Genomic DNA, 22,035 nt, shown 5'->3' on the forward strand with positions numbered 1-22,035 from the left:
AATACTATGTTTATTCTTATTTATAACGGATTCAAGTTGGAATAAGATTTTTTTATAACTATATAAAAGTTAATCCTATATAGAATGTCACTATAAAGAAGTCTTACTGTATCTATAAATCTCAGCGTCTATGAATATTTGATATTAGTTATGGGGAAATAATGAAGGGTGAATATTCAAAAAATTCATTTCAATTATTTGCTTTCCGGGTATCAATTTCAGACCTAAATTTGATGGCACATGCTACAAATTTTACATCATAACACTAACACAAATAATCTTGAAAAATTAAAACTCCATCAAGTTAACATGCCAGTAATAGGAAACCATGAATAGGCTACCTACCAAGGACTTCTAAATTTTTAGGAACTATTCGACATACCAAATATATCAATATAGCAATGAAATGAAGCCACATGAGAATAAACCAACCAATTCAATGGGACATCTCTTTTGACTCCAAATGGATCATAATCATCTCCTTTTCCAAAATCCATTTATGCGATCATGATACCATCCACAACTTATTTTACATGCATGAAGAACTTAGCAAATTGCATATACTGTGTGCACAAAAGAAAACAATTTATCTTGCTTCTCTGATGCACATTAGACCTTGTAGCCCAAAAACATGAACGAGTAACGCCCAGAAAATATAGGTACTTGCAAATACATTTGTAAAAGGCATAGAAAATAGAGCACAAATCAACAAAAGTATACTGGTTATTGATGGTGCAATTCGTCTCATGCCAACGAAATGAACAGTCGTATTACTTGACATGATTAATTCAAACTTCGGTCATTTACTACTAGGGAGGGAGGGAACATATTACACAATTCATCAATTGTAACCATAACAAACCATTCAAATCGTAGATTATTTAGCCTTCTTACAGCAAGTGGCAATATCCAGTGGTGCCATATCCAAGAAAGTAACAGCAAACAGTAATAGCTCAGAATGTCAATAGAAACTTAATCCTCTTCCTCGGCCTCCTCCAGCCATTTCACAAAGGGCTCTAATCCCTTCACAAAGGTTTGCCTGCAGAAGCAACAAAAAGGGCAAAAATCAATAACAATAATCATAAAAAGAATGGCGGGTATAGAGAAGTACATATAAAAGGTGACAGTAGATGATGAGCTCTAACTTCATCACTTCTGCTGTTTAGCCTGTTTATGATGCAAAAAGACCCTTGCATTCTCATATGCTCAAGGCCAGAAATTAAGATCAGCATTACCATCAATTCAAAGCACGTTCAATTTCATTGAAAAAGCAAGGGACAAAGCCTTCTTGGGTTCAATTTTCATTTTTCTTCATTCGTTTTTTGTTTTTGATTAAATTTTGAAATTTCAAATTTTCATTTCTTTTATATTTTTGGCTGGGGATGGGGAGTGTTAGTGCAGAGGATAGATACATGGGGATGTCAAAGACAAATAGAGAGAATTTGTTAAGTATCAGTAAAAAAATGGTATTCCTTTGATTTAAAAAGGAAAAATGAAATATGAAATTTTATATATAATCTTCATCCACCAACTATTCACTTCTATCTTCAGCATAGAATCCTTTGTGTCATACTATAGCTAAAGTAAGAATCAGCAGCTACCAGAGATCAACCTGATTCTATTAGCAGTATACTATCTGCTTCCCGTAAAAGGGAATGAAGAAAAAGGCTGTAGAAAAGAACTAAGTATCTTTGAGGAATTTCCAGTTGCGCCAAAGAAATTACCACAAAATAATAGAATGAGTGGCTTTGCTAGATAAATAGCAGCATGACTTCCACAATAAAATCGTATTCAAGATCAAATGGGTACAATTAGCACAATAGTATAACAGGTTGCATACCTGCCCTTAGGGTTTGTTCCTTTACGGAACCAGTGAAGAATGGTGTTTTCTGCCAGCACATCCTGGTCATAAAGTGATTTTATGATTTCAGGAAATAGTTTCATCAGTTTGGCATCTTCATAGCACTGGACCTGAATTTTGTACATAAGTTCCAGCTCAAGCTTTCCAGTGGAGCAGAAGGCATTCAACAATTTTGACCATGTTTTTACCTAATTTAAAAAAGAAATTTACAATATTTAATCAACCAGTTCTTCAACAGTGATTCACCTACTCAATTACGTTTAAACCAAAAAATACTTCAGCAGCGCTGATCAAATTAGGCAAAAGATAAGACATAACTATAAAGAAAGATCGAGATATTCATACTGTTCACCATTTGAGAAATGATGATATGAGTTCATCTTAAGAATAGATACTACCAATTAATGGTCATCAAAGCAACACTGCTTTCAATTGTAAGCACTTTTTTTTAGTTTCAACATCAGATATCCAAATACTAGAAGTTTTGAAATTTCAGGTACTATAACTGGCCCACCCCAAAGTTTCATTTAAATAATTTCGCTATCAAGCAAGCATTGACAATCAAGAACTAATATTATTGACTGATAAATATTGCAACTAATATCAAGTATTGTACGATGTGTTAAAAAACCTTAATTGTGTATGTACAACTCCTAAACCATACCTGACGAAGAGCTGCATTAGCATTCTGTTGTTGGTTCTTTCCAGACCACTGTACAGCATCCATCATGATATCCCACAAAATCCGCACAACCTCAACATCCGGAAATTTAGCATCTTTCACATGTTGCTTCACAGTTTCTATGACAACAGATATATCAGCTTCCTCTGCCATCTGACTTGTTAGTGCAGATTTCATTTCCTTGAGAGTCACCTCAAATATTTTCTTCTGATTATATTCAACCAAGGATAGAAGCCCTGCCTTACTAGACATAAGATAATTGAAGACAATTAGATTCAGCTTCCATACTGTATTTTTTTCAGCATATCAGTATTGTTATCAAATTTCAACCAATTCAGTAAGTATATGGCACCATATATCCTAATGCAGAGATATAAACATGACTGAATAATACTCTCAAGTAATGTGAGACAAAATGAACGACCAAAATAGTGACAGGCCAACATATACATTAAGCAAGAAAACGAAAACACTTGACTCTTTTACTTCATACTTCACTATATTGGGTCAAGGGAATATCAAGGGAATATTGTTTGGAACAGTGTCAAGGATCAATGCTGCCATATAAAATGATGCCAAAATCAACCTCTGACAGAAATGCTACTAATATTCCAAGTATACTGAAAAAAAGAAAAATTAATATTTCTCACTCTTTTGAATGCTTTTAGGAGCTAAGCCTACGAAGGGCGGCTTCTGTGCATACAATGACTTCAACGATTTCTATAGCTGATTCATAAAGAAAGTTGCATTAACTGCAACCGATGTCAATTCAGGAAAATAAATGCTTACGTGAAATGCTCGGAGAAAGCTTCAGGTGTCCTCTTTAAAGAAGGAAAGAAATCTAGAAGATTGTCCTCCATTTTACCTCGTTTCAGTATTGAAATCAAATCATCAAGGCTATTATCAACCAGATATTCCTTGAAGAAATCAGTGATGAATGAGAGAACTAGCCCCTTGGCAATAAGGTTATCTTTGTGCAGTGGCTGGAACACAGTCTCTGGAGGAAGACCAGACAATTTCTGGGAAAACGCAAGGGCAGTGAAAATTGCAAGCTTCTTTCTTTCATTTTCCTCAAAAAGTTCCAACGATTGCAAGAATCTTTGCATAACATTTTCAAGATTCTTTATAAGAAAAGGCCTTCTACGTAAGATCTTCTGTATGTATATTACAGATGGCAAAATGACTTCACGTTTAGGCTCACAGTCAATTATAGAGTAAGGATGACACTCCCCTTCATCAAGTTTAATTGTGCCGGGTTGTGTACGAGCACCCTTGAAGACGACCTGTTATCAATCAATAAATTAGCTCAATCTACAACAGAAAAGCAAGGCATTCTCACATAATAAATAAGATAATACACATTATAATCAGCACGAAATTAACATTCATTTTAGCATACACTAGACAGCATAACCAATAAGAACAAACATATGTCCCTGAGATCAACAATGTCCAGCATTTCAACATTATGTGTACTGTATATCTACAAAAATTACACAGGCTCACGTGAAATAAAAAGGCAAGAACAAGAATTCAGTATTACAGATCTGAAATATCAAAGATCAATAAGGTACATTATTCTCATTTTGAAACAATGGTGAGGGTCATTACCATGTTTCTTACACCCATGCTAAAACAATATTTTCTAGCAATATAGAAGTCAAAAAAGTTGCCACGTGTGGCATATCATCCAGCATATGCATTACAAAATGTATAAAACATAGAAACAAAAAATAATCCAAAATGTAATTTTAAGCAAGAAGAGCGGGAGATTTTGCTCAAGGAGAACCAAAATGCTCAAGAATTTGATGCCTTAAGTAAACAATTCATAGAAAAAATTGAAGTTATACAATATATCAAGCAATTTTGCTATCTGGAACAAAATTTGGAAGGCTGCTAGTCAAGTCTGGAATTTCTGCTCCAGATTGGAGGGAATTGGCCGCGTCCTTTGAAAACTTTTCGCCACATATTATAGTATTTTTATTCAAGTTAGAGCCATATAAAAGCAAGCATCAACAATATTTCTATCCACTTGGTGCACAAAACCAGCTTCTTTTCTGTCCATGGCGAGCTAACTTTCTGTGCATATATAGAACGAAAACAGCACTCTTTTTTTTTTTTTTGCTTGTCATGTGGAAGGAAAAATAATAAATGCTAAATAACAAGAAAAAAATATGGTAGTCATTCCAAGCTATCAAATTATTAAACTGAACAAAACAAAAAAAATCATGCTTACCTCAAAGAAAGTGTCTCCATATCTTGAGAAATTAAGGTCTGAAGACTCAAGGCTCTTAGCTACAAGTTCCTGCATAACACCTCATTTCCATAAGTCATCTCTTAGTATATCCTGTACCCACCCGAATCGTAGTGGATGGGCGCACCCAATTAAATGAGGGTCAAAATGGGTGAAAAAACACTTCTCTAAAACAAAGATATGAAAAATTACCAGATCACCAGCATTATCCAAATAAATCTGGACCACTGCATCCGAAAATGATGCAGGGTCCAGCGGTGCAGCAATGTTCCGTTTGCGGGTCTTGATCCGCGTGCCACTGCAATTACATCCAAATTAATTTCGGAATATAACAGAAAATCAAAAACAAAAAATATGTAATCCAATAAAAATCAAAATGAAATAGAAATACAAACATATGTCCTAGGATAGCCACAAGATGATTTACATAAAATTAAATTTGTATTGCGAAATTACCTTAAAACAATCCCATTACAATTAACAAGAATCTTGAAACAAATCCAAAATCACAAATTAAATTTTAATTTATGAGCATAAGAAAATTAGGATCAAGGTCATACACTTGATTCTTTTACACAAAATTGCCGGTAACTATGGCTAAATACTTTCATATGACAGTTAATACTTACCCGAGAGTAGGTTTCTCCTTCGAGCTGCAAGAAAACAAAATAAAGAATTAATATGCATTCCTTTAATGTATTATTTCTGTTTAGATCTCAACAAGAGAATTATTTTCCAAAAAAAAAAAAGGGAGAGTGAGAATACAATACAAATATGATGAAAGGTACTTTTTTAGATCAACAGTAAGAGACCAAAACAATAAAAAAAAAATTCAAGAGTTCTACAAAACATGAATCGACTTATTGATTACGCGTCTATAAAAAAAAAAAAGGCAGATCTGGAAGAATATTTGCCAAATCAATTAATTATTAAATAGTAAAATGATCATTAAAAGAATAAGAAATGATGGATAGAATAGAATTTACCTCATAAACCAAGATCGAGGTGAATAGAAGAGAAAGCAAAGTATCGATAGACTCTGTGACTGTGAGTTGATACGACTCGAAAGAGAAAGTTCAGAGAGAAGGAGAGACAGTGATAGAGGAAAGAAACGAGAAAATGGGTTAAGAGCAATATATGCTAGAATGGAAACTTTTTGCCTCCGGACATAGTTAAAAGGACAGGAATAAGGTTATTTCACGCTTTGCTGATAGTCGCAGTGTGAGGATTCGATTTCTGAAATATAAAATTGAACTCCTTATAGGCATAGTGTGCATACAATTCTTGTTCCCTGATCTGTTGAGACACATCCCCCAATTTACCTCCCTCACAAAGTTTTAGGGAATGGACGGTAAGGACTTTCAAGATTGGGGTTCAACCTTTTAGAATGGGGAACTTTTCTCTAAAGGCTCTTTTCAATTGTCATTGTCAAATAAAGACCCTTAGTTTAAGAAGTCCAATTGAATTAGGGCATCTTCGGTAGAAGTAAACGTGGATCGTACCAAAAAATAAGGCATATAATCCCAAAATATTTACACGATAAAGAAAAGAATATGATATTTATCTCCATTGAAATTATAATTTATAACTCCAATTTATGTGACGTTAATGTGATATTAAATGATAAATAAAATTAAATAAATCATTTATTTTTATTTTTTATTTTATTTATCACTTAACCCAGCATAGACTGGAATGTGTGCTAGACATCATCCACTTAATTTTTTAGGGAATATGTACAAAATGGAATGTGTGCTAGACATTGTCCACATAAATTTTTTTTATATTTTTTCTTCATTAAAGGATGTGTGCTGTAACAATTCAAATTGTTGCATAAGAAACGCTCTTATAATCAAGGTCTAGCTGAAAATGATAAAGGTGAAACATTATTATGTTAGTGACCTCAATTCGAATCTCATTTGAAGGAAGGGTAAAATTCAAAAAAAAAAAATATACTATAACTTCGTTAAAAAAGTTATGTATCCAGCGTCATTGTTGATCTATTACAATACTCACAATACAGTCACGTAGATGGAGTTGAACAAAAACGTACACACTTTTCGCTCTAGACATGAAAACTCTTGGATGAATTAGAAGGAACTAGAAGCAAACTCTACGCTTTTCATAAACAATTTCTTCCTATCCGCATAAGAATTGTGCCTTTGAGACACGGATACAATACAATTAAAGTGAGAACGAATGAAGAGAATTCACTTCGCGCAAGTGGCAAGAAGTAACGAAGAGACTAGGAAGATCTATCCGTTCTTGATTCTTTATAAAATCAGTAGGGCAATAATAATGGTATTTAGCATGTTGATATAAAAGAAGTTTGTTCACATAATGCTATTGTACCATGGTCTACAATTTAACAAACTTCCACGAATTTAAACATTCTACTGTCATTGTCTCCAGGCGTACTTTGAATGCAAGAGTCAGAAAAATGTGAAATTATTTCCTAGCAACCAATGACCCCATATTTCATTAATTTCAATCATAAAATCATAATTTCTCAATTAAATATTCGCACATAAAATTCAGGGTATTGAAGACAGCCTTCCTCTTCAGATATGTTGCCTTCAGGAAACGGTCATCTTAGGCCATGTTGAGCTGAACAAGGGCACTCCGTCAAATGCTTTTAAATTTGGCTAAGTCGAAATTACTAGCAAAACAATCACATTTTCCTCTCGAGGATTAGCGTCCAAAAAAAAAATTTGTCTAGTGGTACATAATGGAGTGTACCGAATGATGTACACTCCACTCACATGGGTGTGAAACCCACGTGAAAGAAAGAATATTTTATCCGGATGGATCCCTCGCCCATGTGAGTAGAATATACACCATTAGGTACACCCCTATGTATCACTAGCAAAATCACCAAAAAAATGGGTAAAAGGCCAACAAAACAGTCAAGTACTCAGCGATAAGGTTGTGCATATGCTAGGAATATAGTCCATTTTCCTACTAAACAATGACTTTGATTAATGTTATTCGTCGTCACTGGTGTTAAGTACTTGTCTAGGTGACTATTATATGAAATTAAAAGATAGATTCATTTAAATGCAAAATCAAGCGACTCATTTAATTGAACATATAAAGTGTAGCCACCTAAACTGGTGCTAGATGACATTATTTCAATAACTACGCATGAATAAAACTTCAATCAACAGCCCAAAAGTTATTAACTATTAGTCACATTTAAAAAACAAAAAACAAAAATACAATTATTAAAATAATTTGAACAAAATCACAACACTAGTGTTTTTTTTCCTTAAATCCTCTACAAAAGGTTTTGTAGTTCAACCAGTCCCGCTTTGTGTAATCTCTACCTAATTTAATAATGTGAAAATGAAAGCTGCGTGTTTTCTCAATGCATCCCCATCTTCTTCCGAGCAAGTTCTCCACATGCAAAACCTACAGATTGTAACAGATTAAAGTAAATGAGAGAATATTAGGAAATAATATACAAAATGCCAACAAGCTTGAAATATAGTTCAAAATCTTGAAATGCGTAGGATTTTAATGAGAAAATAGGAGGCCTCCCTGTTACTTAAATAGGGAAAAGATTACTGTGGGTGATTTTACCCCCTTTCACCATATGACAAACTAACCAAAGCAATAGAGCATGTTTGGCTAAGCTTAAAAAGTTATAAAGTAAATAAGTTTTAAACAAATATTATTTTATTCGTAAAAATTGGAAATTAAGTAATTTTTTTGACAGTAAAGTAAGAGTTACCATGTAACCTTTTTTTTACTTGAAAGGAAGGAATAAGTAACTTAATCAAACATGTATGAAAACAAAAATAAAAAATATACTTAAAAATGATTTTTACTTTTAAGTTTAGCCAACTTAATAATCAATGTCAGAAAATTAAAAAACCGATGATCATTTACCAAATAGCAAGATTAGCTTCCTCCTTTCTGCTTGAGAGTGATCTTATCACCCAGGCTGAGAGCAATTCCCTGGGTCTTGCTCCTTATCCTAATAAATCCATTCAGTTTGCCATCTGCCAGTTTCTCAATGCTAATATTCAACAAAGCATCTTCCCCAAACACACTCTTTGCATACAAATTTGCAGCCAAGAACCCGCACTCACCATCCAGAGCAGACCTAAAGGTAATCATGGAAGCAGAATATAAGGCAAAAACTACACATCTTACCACCCGCAGTGCACAATAAGCAAAAAAAAAATAAAGGAATAAATATAGCAACTTAAGTATCTGAACAGGTTACAAAGAAAAATAAAAAGATTGCAGACTTGACATTGATACCTCTAAATTGGAGCAAGAGAGAGGACAGAACATTCTACAATCACTGTTTTAGTAAATGATGTGGAAAAGGGTAGAACATTGATCCACAAGAAGCTAAGCAAACTCGACTTACCATTTCTTAGCAGTTACAATAGGTCCTTAACCGTAAAGATTCATCCCACTTCAACAAAAGATCACACAAAGATATTAATGTGTCACATAAAGTGAATGACAATTTTTTCCTTGATAACTTAACTGGTCACAACTTCTTGCCTCTTAGAACTAAAATAGAGCTTATCTATTCACTTCTCTCACATATGCTTCCATAGGAGGGTGAAAAACTCACACTCAGATGCTAGACCAGCACATTATGCCACTGTTTGATTTAGCTAAAATCAATAGAATTTGATAAAAGTTGACGACGTGTGTGATTGATAAGTAGATAAAAGTTATGGATCTCATGAAGTGTGTAGTTGAAAATGAGTTTGAGGGAAAATGACTTTTAGAAAATAGAGGCCAAAAAAGGGCAATATTTAAAGCTTGTTTAGCAAATATTTTCTAAATCATTTTCAACCACACATTCCATGGGACCCTTAACTCTTCCCCACTTTTCAACCATACATTTCCCAAAAAAATCATTTTCCACTTGAAAAAAATCTGAGCGAAACAAACTTTCAATAAAGTTATTTGTTACACATTATACTATAAGATTTGACATGCTTTCCAGGGAAGGGCTGCATGGGATCATTTTCTTGCCATGTGATATTAATTTGGAATATCATCAACAGGTATCTTTGCTCTTCAAAAGCTCAATTTCAGATTGCTGGACTTCGAAAATTTCCATTTCTGTAAGATTATTCAAGCACTTGGAATCTGAAATAATTTTCGGCCTATTGAGACTCTGAATTCTGTAATACCACAAGCACAACCAAAAAGTGACAACCATGGAGACCTATGAAAGATTAATCTAAGCTACCAGGAATTTATTTTATTACTTAATAAGGCAGAGCCTTTAAACAATACATCTATACTGAATTTGCAATGCATTCTTAATCGGGAAGACCTTTTTGGATCCAGCAAAGAAAACACCAATAAATCCGTGGAATACCAACTCCAAGTCCCACTCTCTAATATTGAAAAATAGCATCACAGCATATATATACTTGATTAGTGTGTGTGTGTGTGTGTATTATCATGCATGTGACTAAACCTAGTCCATGGCTGCAAATTACAACACAGGTGAATATAGAAACTTACGGTGCAGTTAGGCATTTCATGTTGGTGGATTTGATTATATGGTCAAGAAATTCTTTCTCAGCTGTTATTGTAGTGTTGACTGCAACCTACCAAAAGAAAGAAAGAAAGGAAAAAATAAAAGAAAAAGAAAAGACAAGAAAAGCAATTAGTAACAAGATGAGTAACATTCAGTTGAGAAGAACTTGTTTCAACAGAAAAAGAACCTATTTGAGTGGAGCAAGCTAAATACATAAGTAATCTAATGGAAAATGCTTTCAATTTTAAAGGATAATTAAATACAAGTGATGCAGACTGGCATAACAATATTGCATTAGCACATTTGGATTAAGGTCAATTTAGGGAAATAGGACATGTTTTGTTATCGAGTATTTTCTCAAAATAAATAACTTCCTAATTCTGTATGACCAGGTACCCAATAGCTATTGTATAAAAGGGCGCTACAACTGCTCCATAAAAAGATTGTTTGATATGTTCTGATTTCAGACTTGAACATCATAGGCATCTCTGTTTGAAAAGCTTATAGAGAAAAGAAAAGGTTGTTTTGTAGTAAATAAACAGCAAAGTTAAAATCTATCAAATATTTATTTTTGTTAATTTAAATAATATAACTGAATTAGACCCTAGATAATTCCATCAGAGAAACTAAAAATCTTTCAGCAAAGACATGGATAATAAATAATTTAGCAAGCTGATCAGCACAAAACAATAAAACCATTAAAAAAAAAGAGAGAAAATCAAGGGATAATGCCAGGCAAATGCAAAGAAAATGCAAAAATGAATATCAACAGTAAGAGGAAGAATAATGATACCTTGTTTTCCCATTCAAATTCTGCCCACATGGTTCTAAAAGCAGCATCACTGCACACAGCAGGAGAAATGTAGTCCATGATATCGATATGGATATCATTGAGGACTATAACAGTCCTCTCAAGAACATTGGAAGTCTCGTAGACAATATTGCCAAATATGACTCCAGTCTCGGTAGAGGAAACCTTAATATTTGCTTTTATTTGCTTGCTTGACTGAGGTGCTAGAGTATAGTTCTGTGGACGCTCAACAAGTTTAAGGTCACCCATTGTAGCCAGCTCCAAACACAAATTCTGGAGGGTCTCTTTAGTTCTATTGATAACTGTAACATCTAGGACAATATCATATTGATGAACCGTCACATATGCTTCAGCATAGACTGGGTCACTAAATCCTGTGAGTTGAATAATGCGATTTAGCTTATTTGCGTCATCAGCTTCCTTACTGAATTCCCCAGTAGCACGTTTTAAATCATCTTGGACCTCATCTTCCAACTCCAGCTGGCTCATGCCCTGAAGAGAAGACAACCATGTGAGGACATAATTAAAAAATTATGCATGGACAGTCACGGGTAACCACTAAAGATTTTACTTCCTAATATTTAATGTGGACAATCTATCAAACAATGAATAACATTGGTTGCTTGAATCAACCATCAATTTCATGTGAGCTTCCCAACAGGGAGCATAGCTACAGAACACAATTGTACACAGGCAGACTGACATGTGCATGGAAACCCAAAAGGAAAATTTGTACAATTGTTCAGTTCAATTTTCTCTATACCTCTGCATAAATAACTCGCGCAGACATGCACAGGTCATCAAGGAGAATGACATACAAAGCATAACTCTCTTGAAAAGGCCAGCTATGTTATAGTAGTATCTGAAAACTCAAAAACTATTTTCCTATATAAACTACAAATAAGAGTTCTTTAATATTCATTACATGCATAAGGATCAAGAAATGAGTATTCTTACCTTCCTGCTCTTCAAATGGTAGAAGTCAATAAGGTCATCAGGCTGGGAATGAGAAATTTGAGCCTTTGCTTTAATTTCTTCAGTTTCACGTAGCTGTTTATCTGAAAGCATTTTAACAAAACTCTCACGGCAAGACTTCAACCAGATTTTCCTGACAGCATCCCCCGTATTACACAGCAATCTTATGCAAAGAACAATCCTGTCATAAGAATCATTATCAATTGGATGAGGGAGAACTGAAGATTGTCCCAGCTGTAGCATTGAGACCATGATAAGTAACACATCTGTTGATGCTTTGTTCACTTCGAGCCTGGATAGTTGAACCTCTTCCAATCTTAGTATCAACTTTGTCAACGTGCACGCAACAACTGCCCCAAGGAAAAAATCACCAGTGAGAAGAAGGGACCTCAAATTTCCAGTACTCAGAGAACCCTGAACTACAGTTTGAGGGGAGAAAGTAGTTTCAGAGGCAGCACTTTGAGTTGCATATGTCCCGTCTGCAAGGATAGCTGGCCTTTTAGATGAAGTAGTAATGGAGGTCGCCAGCTGGGATTTCTTTGTGGTATCAGTAACTTCCTCTTCTTCGGAAATTGAAAAAAAGGGCAGGTCTCCTAGGCATTGTTTTATGGTTGCAATGCCACTCTCAACTTCAGATAGTGATAGACAATACTCTCCTATGATCCAAAGAGCACAAGAACAAACTCTAGCTGCTCGGATCTGATAAAAAGTATCCAGAAGCCTGGTGACAATGGAAACCCTTAATTTTGGGTTGGTTTCTATAATCTCTCTCACAAAAATGGCAACGTCCATAGCAGAGGCTACATTGTTGTCTCCCAAGAAATCCATCAATAGATGGACCACTGTGCTGGCCACTTCAGGGAACTTTATAGCACAAGAATGGATGGCTTGAATGAGCATCTGTCTATAGTCCCCATTCTTCTCAAGCTCCCCGCTTTGAGTTTTCATGACCTCCTTTTTCAGAGTAAGAACAACCTCATTGACATTTCGGGGGGTGATAAGTTCAAGAACAATATCTAGTGTTTTCCTGCGAATGTCAAGGTTGGGGCTTGACAGTGCCCTCAAAACATCCATGATCATGTCAACCATAATATCCCTGTGGGAAAGCTTTAGTTCATTTAGGCGATCAAGCACGATGAGCTTAACATTGTTGTCACTCTGAGAAAGTAGAAGCTGGCAATATGTATTGGCTGCAGCTCTAATAGCCGTAGGAGCAGAAGACAAAGAAACAAGGGTTCCAGCACATTCATACACAACAGCAGCAGAGGGAGCATTCAGTAGTGATATAATGATCTTAATATACTTTCCTTTTTCTGCTTTGTTTGTCCTACAAACTTTCCGGATCAACTCCAAGACAACCATCTGCATTAATTCCCCCCAATCAGATACTCTGTCAACATTGGTCAAGAGATAATTAATTGCACGATCCTGCGCGCAATTGAAAAGCATCAGAAAGGCATTTCTCTTAGCTGATGCGTCCTGCTCTGATGATAGAAACCTTTCAACTGTCTCTGGTGCGTCAACCAAGAGCTGCTCGCCTTGTGGGAGCTTGTAAATTGTCATCACAGCAAGAATTGCATTTCTCCTAACATAAGGGTGCCGATGCTCCAAGTTTGAGTTAATGGAGGGGATTAATGGCTCGATGATCTCCACCTCTTTCAGCCGGCAAAGAAACCTCAATGTAACACCACGGATGTATTCATTTGGGTGCTGAAGATTATTTCTCAAATTTTGACAGATCAAGATCATTTCAGGCAACACACGCCCTTTGCCGTCAGTCTTGTCAATGAGCTCCAAATAAAGCAAAAGAAGCTTCTGAACTGTATGATCCTCAGAGGGTAAAACATATCTGACGATGGTAATGAAAAGCTGAGGTAGAGTTTCACCATTCAGCAAAAGCATGATGGCATTTTTCATGGCATCAATTTTGGCGGGAACATCATTCCCTTCAAGTGCCTCCTTGATCTCATTGGCAAGTGCCGGTGTGCCCTTGTCAAAGTGTACCAGCAAAGAGCATGATTTCTCCATCTTGCATTCGTTATCTAGACACAACAAAAACTCAGCTATTTTATCAACGCGAAATAGCAAAATTTACAAAAATAAAAGAATTACATGGGATAAAATTGATTGAAATATAATGATGCTCCATTGACTTACTTCCTCCCCCAGTAATAATTTCTCATCACAGATTGATTTGATTTGACAAGCAATAGAATTACAAAATATACAAATACGATTCAAATGATTGAAAACTTCGACTCCTGAATTGTTGTGTTGTGATTATCAAATGTAATATACAGAAAACGAAGAAACAAAATGTTGAAACCTTGAAAGAATTGAAAAATATCGCTCAAATGTCATTTGTTAAATCGCACAAGGTTTATACATCTGATGTGCTTTTCCCAGTTATTACTCAATTAAATTAATATTTTGGAGCAATTTTTGTTTAAATCCTTGGATTTAGAAGCTTAGTCAGCAGCAACACAAATTAAAAAACCAAAAATTAGAAAAATCCATGGAAGGCTAAAAGATCAGACTGGGTTACGCCTCCTTAACTTGTACATTAAAACCGAACTACATTCATTAAAAATTTATCAACCAAATTAACAGATCCGTGCAAATTTAACCCCACCCAAAAGAACCATGACAAAGTGATGAATGAGTACATGATCCAATTCTTGAAACGCTAAATCAAAATGGGTATCTAAATATTAGTCCAAATTTGTTGGGTCTGATGCTTACATTGCAAATATTGAATTAAGTCGTGAAATTTCAGATCCAAAATAAAATTTGAGATATCAGACGAGATCGAAGAAGTTAAAGGGCAAAAAAAAATAAAAAAAAATAGAACAAGGTGAATTTACCGAAAATTTTCTTCAAGATCAGACTTGGTTAATTTTGATTCCCCAATTTCCCTCAACCAGTGTTGGATGTGCGCGGTATGAGCAGTGCTAGTGTTTGGGCATCTGGGAGATCTGAATCTCGCTCTTCCGTATTATCCGTTCCATAATTCCGACCTCAAATCGCCTTTTGAATGTTCCTCTGTAAAGTGCGATTTAATGACTGTCTACCCAACACGCATCCATTCCACTGTAGAGCGATAAAAGTTGTTAAAAGTTACAAGTCAACTATGGAGTTTAATTAACTTAAAAGTAATTATATGCTTTGTCAAGTAAGCAAGTCTGTTGTGAATTTTTTGCATTGTTGAAAAATTAAACGTCCATGTTCACTTGAAATTGCAAGTGTACAATATAAAAATAATTAATACAATGATAATTTGAATATATATAATTCTACGATAATCGTTAATCTAGCTAGAAATTCAAATATATGAGCGGAAAAAGCCAAAGTTTTGATTTTAAAGGTTTTAAAATTATATTTTGGATGATCTAACGAAAATTATAAAAGTTTAAAAAGGTTTAGAAAAAACTCAAGTTACTAAGAAGACTTACTATATTACTTTAACTTCATTTCTTGTAATTGACAATGTTTGCATCGATTTGATGATTAATAAAAGGGAAAATTTCATAACCCAGAACATGAGTATGGGATATTTCAAATCAAAGATGACATGTTTGAACTTTCAAAAATCAGAAATATATGTATTAATGTATGTATCAATCAGTTCCTACAATTTAGCATCAACTTACCATTAATTGCTGGACTCTATCACAACAAATTCACCTTCCAAAATTGCAATTGATTGGTCAGACAAGGAATAAAGGATATAGATTTGATCCAGCTCTTACAATCCATCTCTCATATGACGAATTAAAGCCAGTAAGCCACAAATTATTTAATATTAAGGTCACAAATAAAAAAATAATAATAATTGGTCACAAATTCACGATTTAATTAGCCACGCATTATTTTTCAGTCACAAATCAAAATTTTTATATCTCACAAATTATTTTATGATCACAATTCAAAAATTTAATAGGTCACAGTATATTCATTTGTCACGAATCAAAAAATTTATATGTCACTGTTGACATGCTAAAAGTGCAGCCCAAATCGAATAACCCAAAGAATGAAGACCAATTGGGCAATTTAGGATAAATGCCCAAATAGGGTTATTAATGAATGCAGTGGAAGCTTACGAACGCGGTAACACCATCGCCCAAACTTGTAAGACACCTAAGATCTAAGCGAATGAAGTGCCTTGCAGTCGCCCAGAGTTATGACCTTGTTCTCGCCCAAACCTTCGAATCGCTCAAAATCTTAGCAAACATAAGATGTTATGGTTATTCAAAAGTACAATTATCGAAGCAGTTATTGAGTAGTCTTATCACGTTCCACGATTCAAGGGGTTCAGTTGAAGACGGTTGAACGACAAAGAGTAGTGACAGCAGTTCCACGATAAGTTGGCCATCATGAAGAAAGTGGGCAGTTATGAAGCAATTAAGCAGTTTCTAAGCGGTTGAACACGAAGATATCATTAAGGGAATATAAAAGGAAGAAAAGACATAGAGCAAAAGAACCTGAATCAAACACTCTCAAATAAAGAATATGTAATTTCAATTTCTTAGTTTAAATTTAAACATTTCTTTTCAATACTCGTGTACTTGCGCCCCGTGGAGGCATTCTGTTTAAGTTCCACTTGTAAAGTCATCATCAATAAAACACCCCTTTTTGGGACTTGGTCTCGAGAGGTTTGTTCCTTATACAATCATCTGATCCCTTTTTAATTGTTAGCGACTACCCGCGCGAAACAATTTGGCACGCCCAGTGGGACCTTGGTGTTTAGTGTTGAAGATACAAAAGGTGAAACAATATGCCTCAGAAATCCGATAAGGAAGCAGCAAGTCAGGGAGGAGTCCAGTCTGTGATCGAGCGATATGAGAAGCAGCATAGCTCCCCACGAACAGATGGACAGAATCAAAACAATCATAGTCGTTACGAACCAATGACAGAATTGAGTCCTCGAACCATGCGTGCATTACTTGGAGAACTCACACAAGATGTCATTGAACAGGTAAATTTAAGAAATATCCATAATATGGAAAGACTTACCCAGAATGAGAATGTACATTATGACAACATGACCAAACAACTGAATACTTTGAACGAAATAATGAATAAGTTAGTAGGCCAAATTTGTCAACCAGTTGTGCCTCTTGCAACCCACTTTCAAACTAGGACAATTGTGGGACATAATCCCTCGGTCCTAAGTTTAAATCAAGGGGTAGAATCACCTTTTGATTCCTTTACTTCAAACCAGGAGGGTGATGTAATACCAAATCAGAATAGTGGTAATGGTACATCTAACTTGGGCGGTAATTTAAACGTAAGAGATAATGTCCTAAATAATGGACAGAATACCCCACGTGTTAATGATGGAAAAAATGTTCAAGCTAATGGTAACAATGACCCAAATCATGGCAATTTTGTTGCCAACCAAGGACCAAACATTAGGCCTCAAGCAAATCAACCATCAACCTGTAGGAATTCCATATGACCCCAACGTCGTGTTGAGGAATCAGATAATGGAAATAGTGCAGGACCAGATGGCTTTTGGGGTACGTCCTGTCATTAGGCCGACTTACACAAAGCCATATCCTGATTGGGTAGACCAAGCATATCCATGACCTAGAGGGTATAAAGTGCCAGAATTCTCACTGTATACCGATTTAGGAGAGGTGTCTACTCTAGAACACATAGGGCGATTCACACTGCAAAGTGGTGACATAACTGATTACCATAAAATGAGGTTGTTCCCTAGTTCATTAACAGGAGTAGCCTTCTCCTGGTTCATCAATTTTCCAGCAAACTCTGTCCAAACATGGCAACAATTGGAGCAATTGTTCCACGCTCAGTTTTATAAGACTGAATCTGAAGTTACTTTGGCCGATTTGACGAATCTACGTCAAATGCCAAATGAATGGGCAGAAGGTTTCCTTCAAAGGTTCAAGACGGCAAGAAGTAAATGTTTTGTACCTTTGCCCGAAAAGGAGTTTGTCAAAATCGCTCAAGGTTGCTTAAGTTTTGATTTGAAAAAGAAATTTCAAGATAAGAAATTTCCTAATCTTTTCCAATTGAATACGAACGTGATTAGGTATGAACGATTAATAAGAGAAGAAGAGGAAATGAAAAATTCTAGCAGGGGGACTTATTATAGAGACCCAAATTTTGATGTTCATACCATTGACAACGAGTATTACGATCAAATCGAAATGTGTTTGGCCGAATTAGTTAAAGGAGGCACGTATACTTGTCCTATAATGGCTAAACCTAGACCGTCGGGCAAGAATGAGCCTATAAAAGATGAAAACATAAAGGTTGGAATGTTCTCGTTCGATCTAACCAAAGTTGACCTTATATTTGATAAATTATATAAGGATAAGCAGATAAAGCTGAGCGATAAGCATAAATTGCCAAGCCCTGAACAAGTTAAGGGTAAAAAATATTGTAAGTGGCATAATGCATGGTCACATTTGACTAACAACTGCTTGAATTTTCGTCATGTGTTACAGGATACCATTGAATCAGGACGAATTACGTTCGAGAATAAGAGGAAGATGACAGTGGATGAAAATCTTTTTCCACAGCCACTTGGAGTGAACATGGTGACGTCTGGTTTCAAAAACAAGTTGCCAAAATTCAAGTTGGTAGATGATGGAGAAGAAGACCCTGGACCACATCCCAATGTCTTTGAACGTATCAAAGGGAAGGAGCCCAAAAAGGACGAAGATGTCATATATGCAAGATGTAAAAAAAAAGTGAGTGCAAATGCAGAGAAATCAGGGATATGGCAGCATCACCATCACCCTAGTTTTTTCCCAAACGCTCAGCCTGGTAGAGGCGGGGTACATCGTTCTATAAGGGACCGCCTTTTGAGAGGTAGTTCAGGCCAGTAAATAATGGGAGAACATTCAGACCGCAACCTCGCCAACCAAATGTATGGCATTCGTTCCAGTATAAGGCTGGAAGGGCGATACCTTTCAACGAGATGACTAGAACCCAACAAAGGCATTTTCAACGGAACTATGGACGAATGATGAGACAACAACAGGGAATGCTACGTCCTAAGGCACCTAGACTACTCGAGGCAGCCAATCAAAATGTTCTCAAAAACAGTGAAAAGACTGGTACAGGCGAACCTATGGAAGAATTGCCAGAGACTTCTCCTGGGAGGTCGAAGTTTGAGCGAGGCAGAAGGGATGGAGAAGATCCAGATCAGCCCCTTACCATTCAGTTTGGTACGTTACCTCCTGTCGTGACTAATAACTATTTACTAGCCAATGAGTTCAAGAATAAAGAGAAGGAAGAAGAAGAAAAGGAGGATAACGAAGAGGAAGCATGCACACTGGAATATGAAGAGGGCCAAACTTCTAGAGAGGCCTACAATGGTGAAGAAGATGATGGTATGACAGACATCGAAAAGGAAATCAATCTGGAAGTAGAAAGGAGAAGAAGAGGAATATCGTACAATACTCCGTTGAAGCAACTACATCGAGAGGGAGTTCGTGAAGTAGACTTATTGGGAGAACCATCTGGGCGTTCTTTCAATTTTTACGTGCTGTACGAGACGCCCAAAAGGAAGAAGAGAGTGCCTCGCTCTGAAAAGTATGGATCACCTCCAAGAATAATGCATCCTCCCACAGGTTAGGTAACTGAAGAAGAAGCATTAGAAAACAGTAAAAAGGAAATTCAGGAGATAGAGGCTCAGTGCGATATGCTGCACGTTGACTTATCACAAAAGGGTAACTCGACAGAGGACAAGCAGGAAGTGGGAATAAAATACCCTATTGGAATTAAAACCTTGGGTTTTATATTTCGATGGATCAAAAACCTCTAAAGGTGTAGGAGTAGGAGTGACATTGATAAATCCTTTAAGAATTTGTTATAAGTTCGCATTCACTTTGAACAGGATGTGCGTCAACAATCAGGCCGAATACGAAGCCTTAATCGTGGGCCTAGAAGTAATGATAGATATGGGGGTAAAGAATGTTATCGTTCGAGGCAATTATCAATTGGTAATTCACCAATTGATTGGTGATTTTAAATACCAAAGTGATTCCATTATAAGTCAGCATGAAATCGTCCAAGAATTGTTGGAAGAATTCGACCAAATAGAGCTTCAATGTGTTAATAGGATATATAATGATGCAGCGAAGCAATTGGCCCAGATGGCCTCAGGATACTCAGAGGTTTTAAACTGGAAGTCTACTTGTGAGTATGGAACAATATTGCCTGTGATCCAAAGAAGGACGAGAACGATTGAAATTCATTGCATACAAGATGGAGATGCAATAAATTGAAGGGCAGAGATTAAAAGGTTCCTTAAAGAACTTAATAAAGGAGATAGTAGAAAAATGAAGTTACGTTTGCTAAACTATACACTAATAGATGAAGAGTTGTTTAAGAAACGCTTTGATGGTATATTGCTAAAATGTGTAAGTTTGCAATAAGCTAGAACTATCATGGCTGAAGTGCATGAAAGGATATGTGGAGCTCATCAAGCTGGCCAAAGGATGTGATGGTTAATTATTAGGAATGGATATTTTTGGCCAAAAATGGGAGAATCATGTGTTCAGTATGCAAAGAGTTGTCTAGCATGCCAAAAGCATGGTCCAATACAAAGGGCGCCAGCACGAGAGATGGCACCTATTATCAAACCTTGGCCGTTTAAGGGTTGGGCGATAGACCTGATAGGGAAGATTTATCCCCCATCGTCCAAGCAACATACCTTTGTTATAGTTGCAACTGATTATTTCATTAAGTGGGTAGAAGCGATACCTTTAAAGGAGATCACCCAAAAGAATGTCATAAAATTTATCTGTGATCACATTATTTATAGATTTGGAATTCCACAAATTTTGATGGTAGATCATGGAACATCTTTAAATGGGAATCAAGTGAATAAATTCTTGAACGAGTTTGGAGTTAAATTAGTGAACTACACACCATATTACGTTCAATCCAACGGACAGGCAGAATCTTCTAATAAGATTCTAAAAAATATCATTAGGAAAATGATAGATGAAAATGCCAAAAATTGACACGAATATCTAAACAAGGCCTTATGGGCTTATAGGACGTCGCCTCGATCAAGTACCAAAATTACTCATTTCCAACTTACTTATGGACAAGAGGCTGTTTTGCCTATGAAAATCAACGTACAATCGATCAGAGTATGTTTACAACGTAAGTTAAGTGGTGATGAGTATACTGAATCTCTAGTTCAAAACTTATTGGAGTTGGACGAATTAAAGTTGGACGTCCTAGATAGATTGCAAGTTCAAAAACGAAGAATGGCTAAATTTTATAATAAAAAAGTTATAGCCAAGTCATTCAGCCTGGGCGAATTGATTTGGAAAACAATACTCCCTTTGGATAGCAAAGATCCGAAGTATGGCAAGTGGTCGCCCAATTGGGAAGGACCATATAAAGTAAATAATGTGTTGCCTAATGGAGCCTATCATTTGGAAGATTTAGACGGCACCAAGCACATGAGGTTCATTAATGGCAAATATTTAAAAAAATATGTTCCTTCTGTATGGAAAAGTGAACAAATAAAAGCGTAATCAATAATGATCGTAGATTAAAAGGGGCCAGAGCGAAATACATTCAAATAAATTCCTTTATTATCAAACGTTCATTACAAAGTTGCAAAATACAAAATACTAAATGCTCTACAAGCTACAATTAAGAGCAAACTAATCTCCTGGTCGATCGCCAAGTAAGAGGGTGAACTGGCCTTGATTGCCATCCTGATCGCACTGCTGCTAAGGCAAGCAGAGAGGCTGAGAAGCACTCTCAGCAAGCAGAAAGGAAGAAGAAGCACCCTCACATTGCCTTCCTAAATGCATCACTGCAATGACGGGCAAGGAGGCTGAGAAGCACTCTCAGCAAGTAAGGTAGCTTGCAGGCGTCCTCAAAAATTGTCTTCCATCATCGAACTCCTTGTAAGGAACATGGAGATGATGGG

At 35.9% G+C, this 22,035-nt stretch overlaps 2 protein-coding genes across 2 annotated transcripts; both read right to left on the reverse strand.

Moving 5' to 3' along the window:
• Positions 1 to 694: 694 nt before the first annotated feature.
• On the reverse strand, positions 695 to 5,939 carry LOC111370915 (basic leucine zipper and W2 domain-containing protein 2-like). Its single transcript, XM_022992818.1, has 8 exons — positions 5,784 to 5,939; positions 5,427 to 5,450; positions 4,990 to 5,095; positions 4,780 to 4,848; positions 3,333 to 3,826; positions 2,526 to 2,787; positions 1,841 to 2,049; positions 695 to 1,039 (listed from the first exon to the last, which is right to left on the reverse strand). The coding sequence occupies exons 1-8, from the start codon at positions 5,786 to 5,788 to the stop codon at positions 973 to 975; spliced, it is 1,236 nt and encodes a 411-aa protein (XP_022848586.1). The 5' UTR covers positions 5,789 to 5,939; the 3' UTR covers positions 695 to 972.
• Positions 5,940 to 7,926: 1,987 nt separating this feature from the next.
• On the reverse strand, positions 7,927 to 15,211 carry LOC111370916 (coatomer subunit beta-1). The gene is made up of 6 exons (XM_022992819.1): positions 14,969 to 15,211; positions 12,087 to 14,146; positions 11,112 to 11,621; positions 10,303 to 10,388; positions 8,689 to 8,905; positions 7,927 to 8,208 (listed from the first exon to the last, which is right to left on the reverse strand). The coding sequence occupies exons 2-5, from the start codon at positions 14,130 to 14,132 to the stop codon at positions 8,701 to 8,703; spliced, it is 2,847 nt and encodes a 948-aa protein (XP_022848587.1). The 5' UTR covers positions 14,133 to 14,146; positions 14,969 to 15,211; the 3' UTR covers positions 7,927 to 8,208; positions 8,689 to 8,700.
• Positions 15,212 to 22,035: the final 6,824 nt, after the last annotated feature.

The sequence above is a fragment of the Olea europaea genome, chromosome 21 (assembly GCF_002742605.1).
Source record: "Olea europaea var. sylvestris chromosome 21, O_europaea_v1, whole genome shotgun sequence".
NCBI lineage: Eukaryota > Viridiplantae > Streptophyta > Magnoliopsida > Lamiales > Oleaceae > Olea > Olea europaea.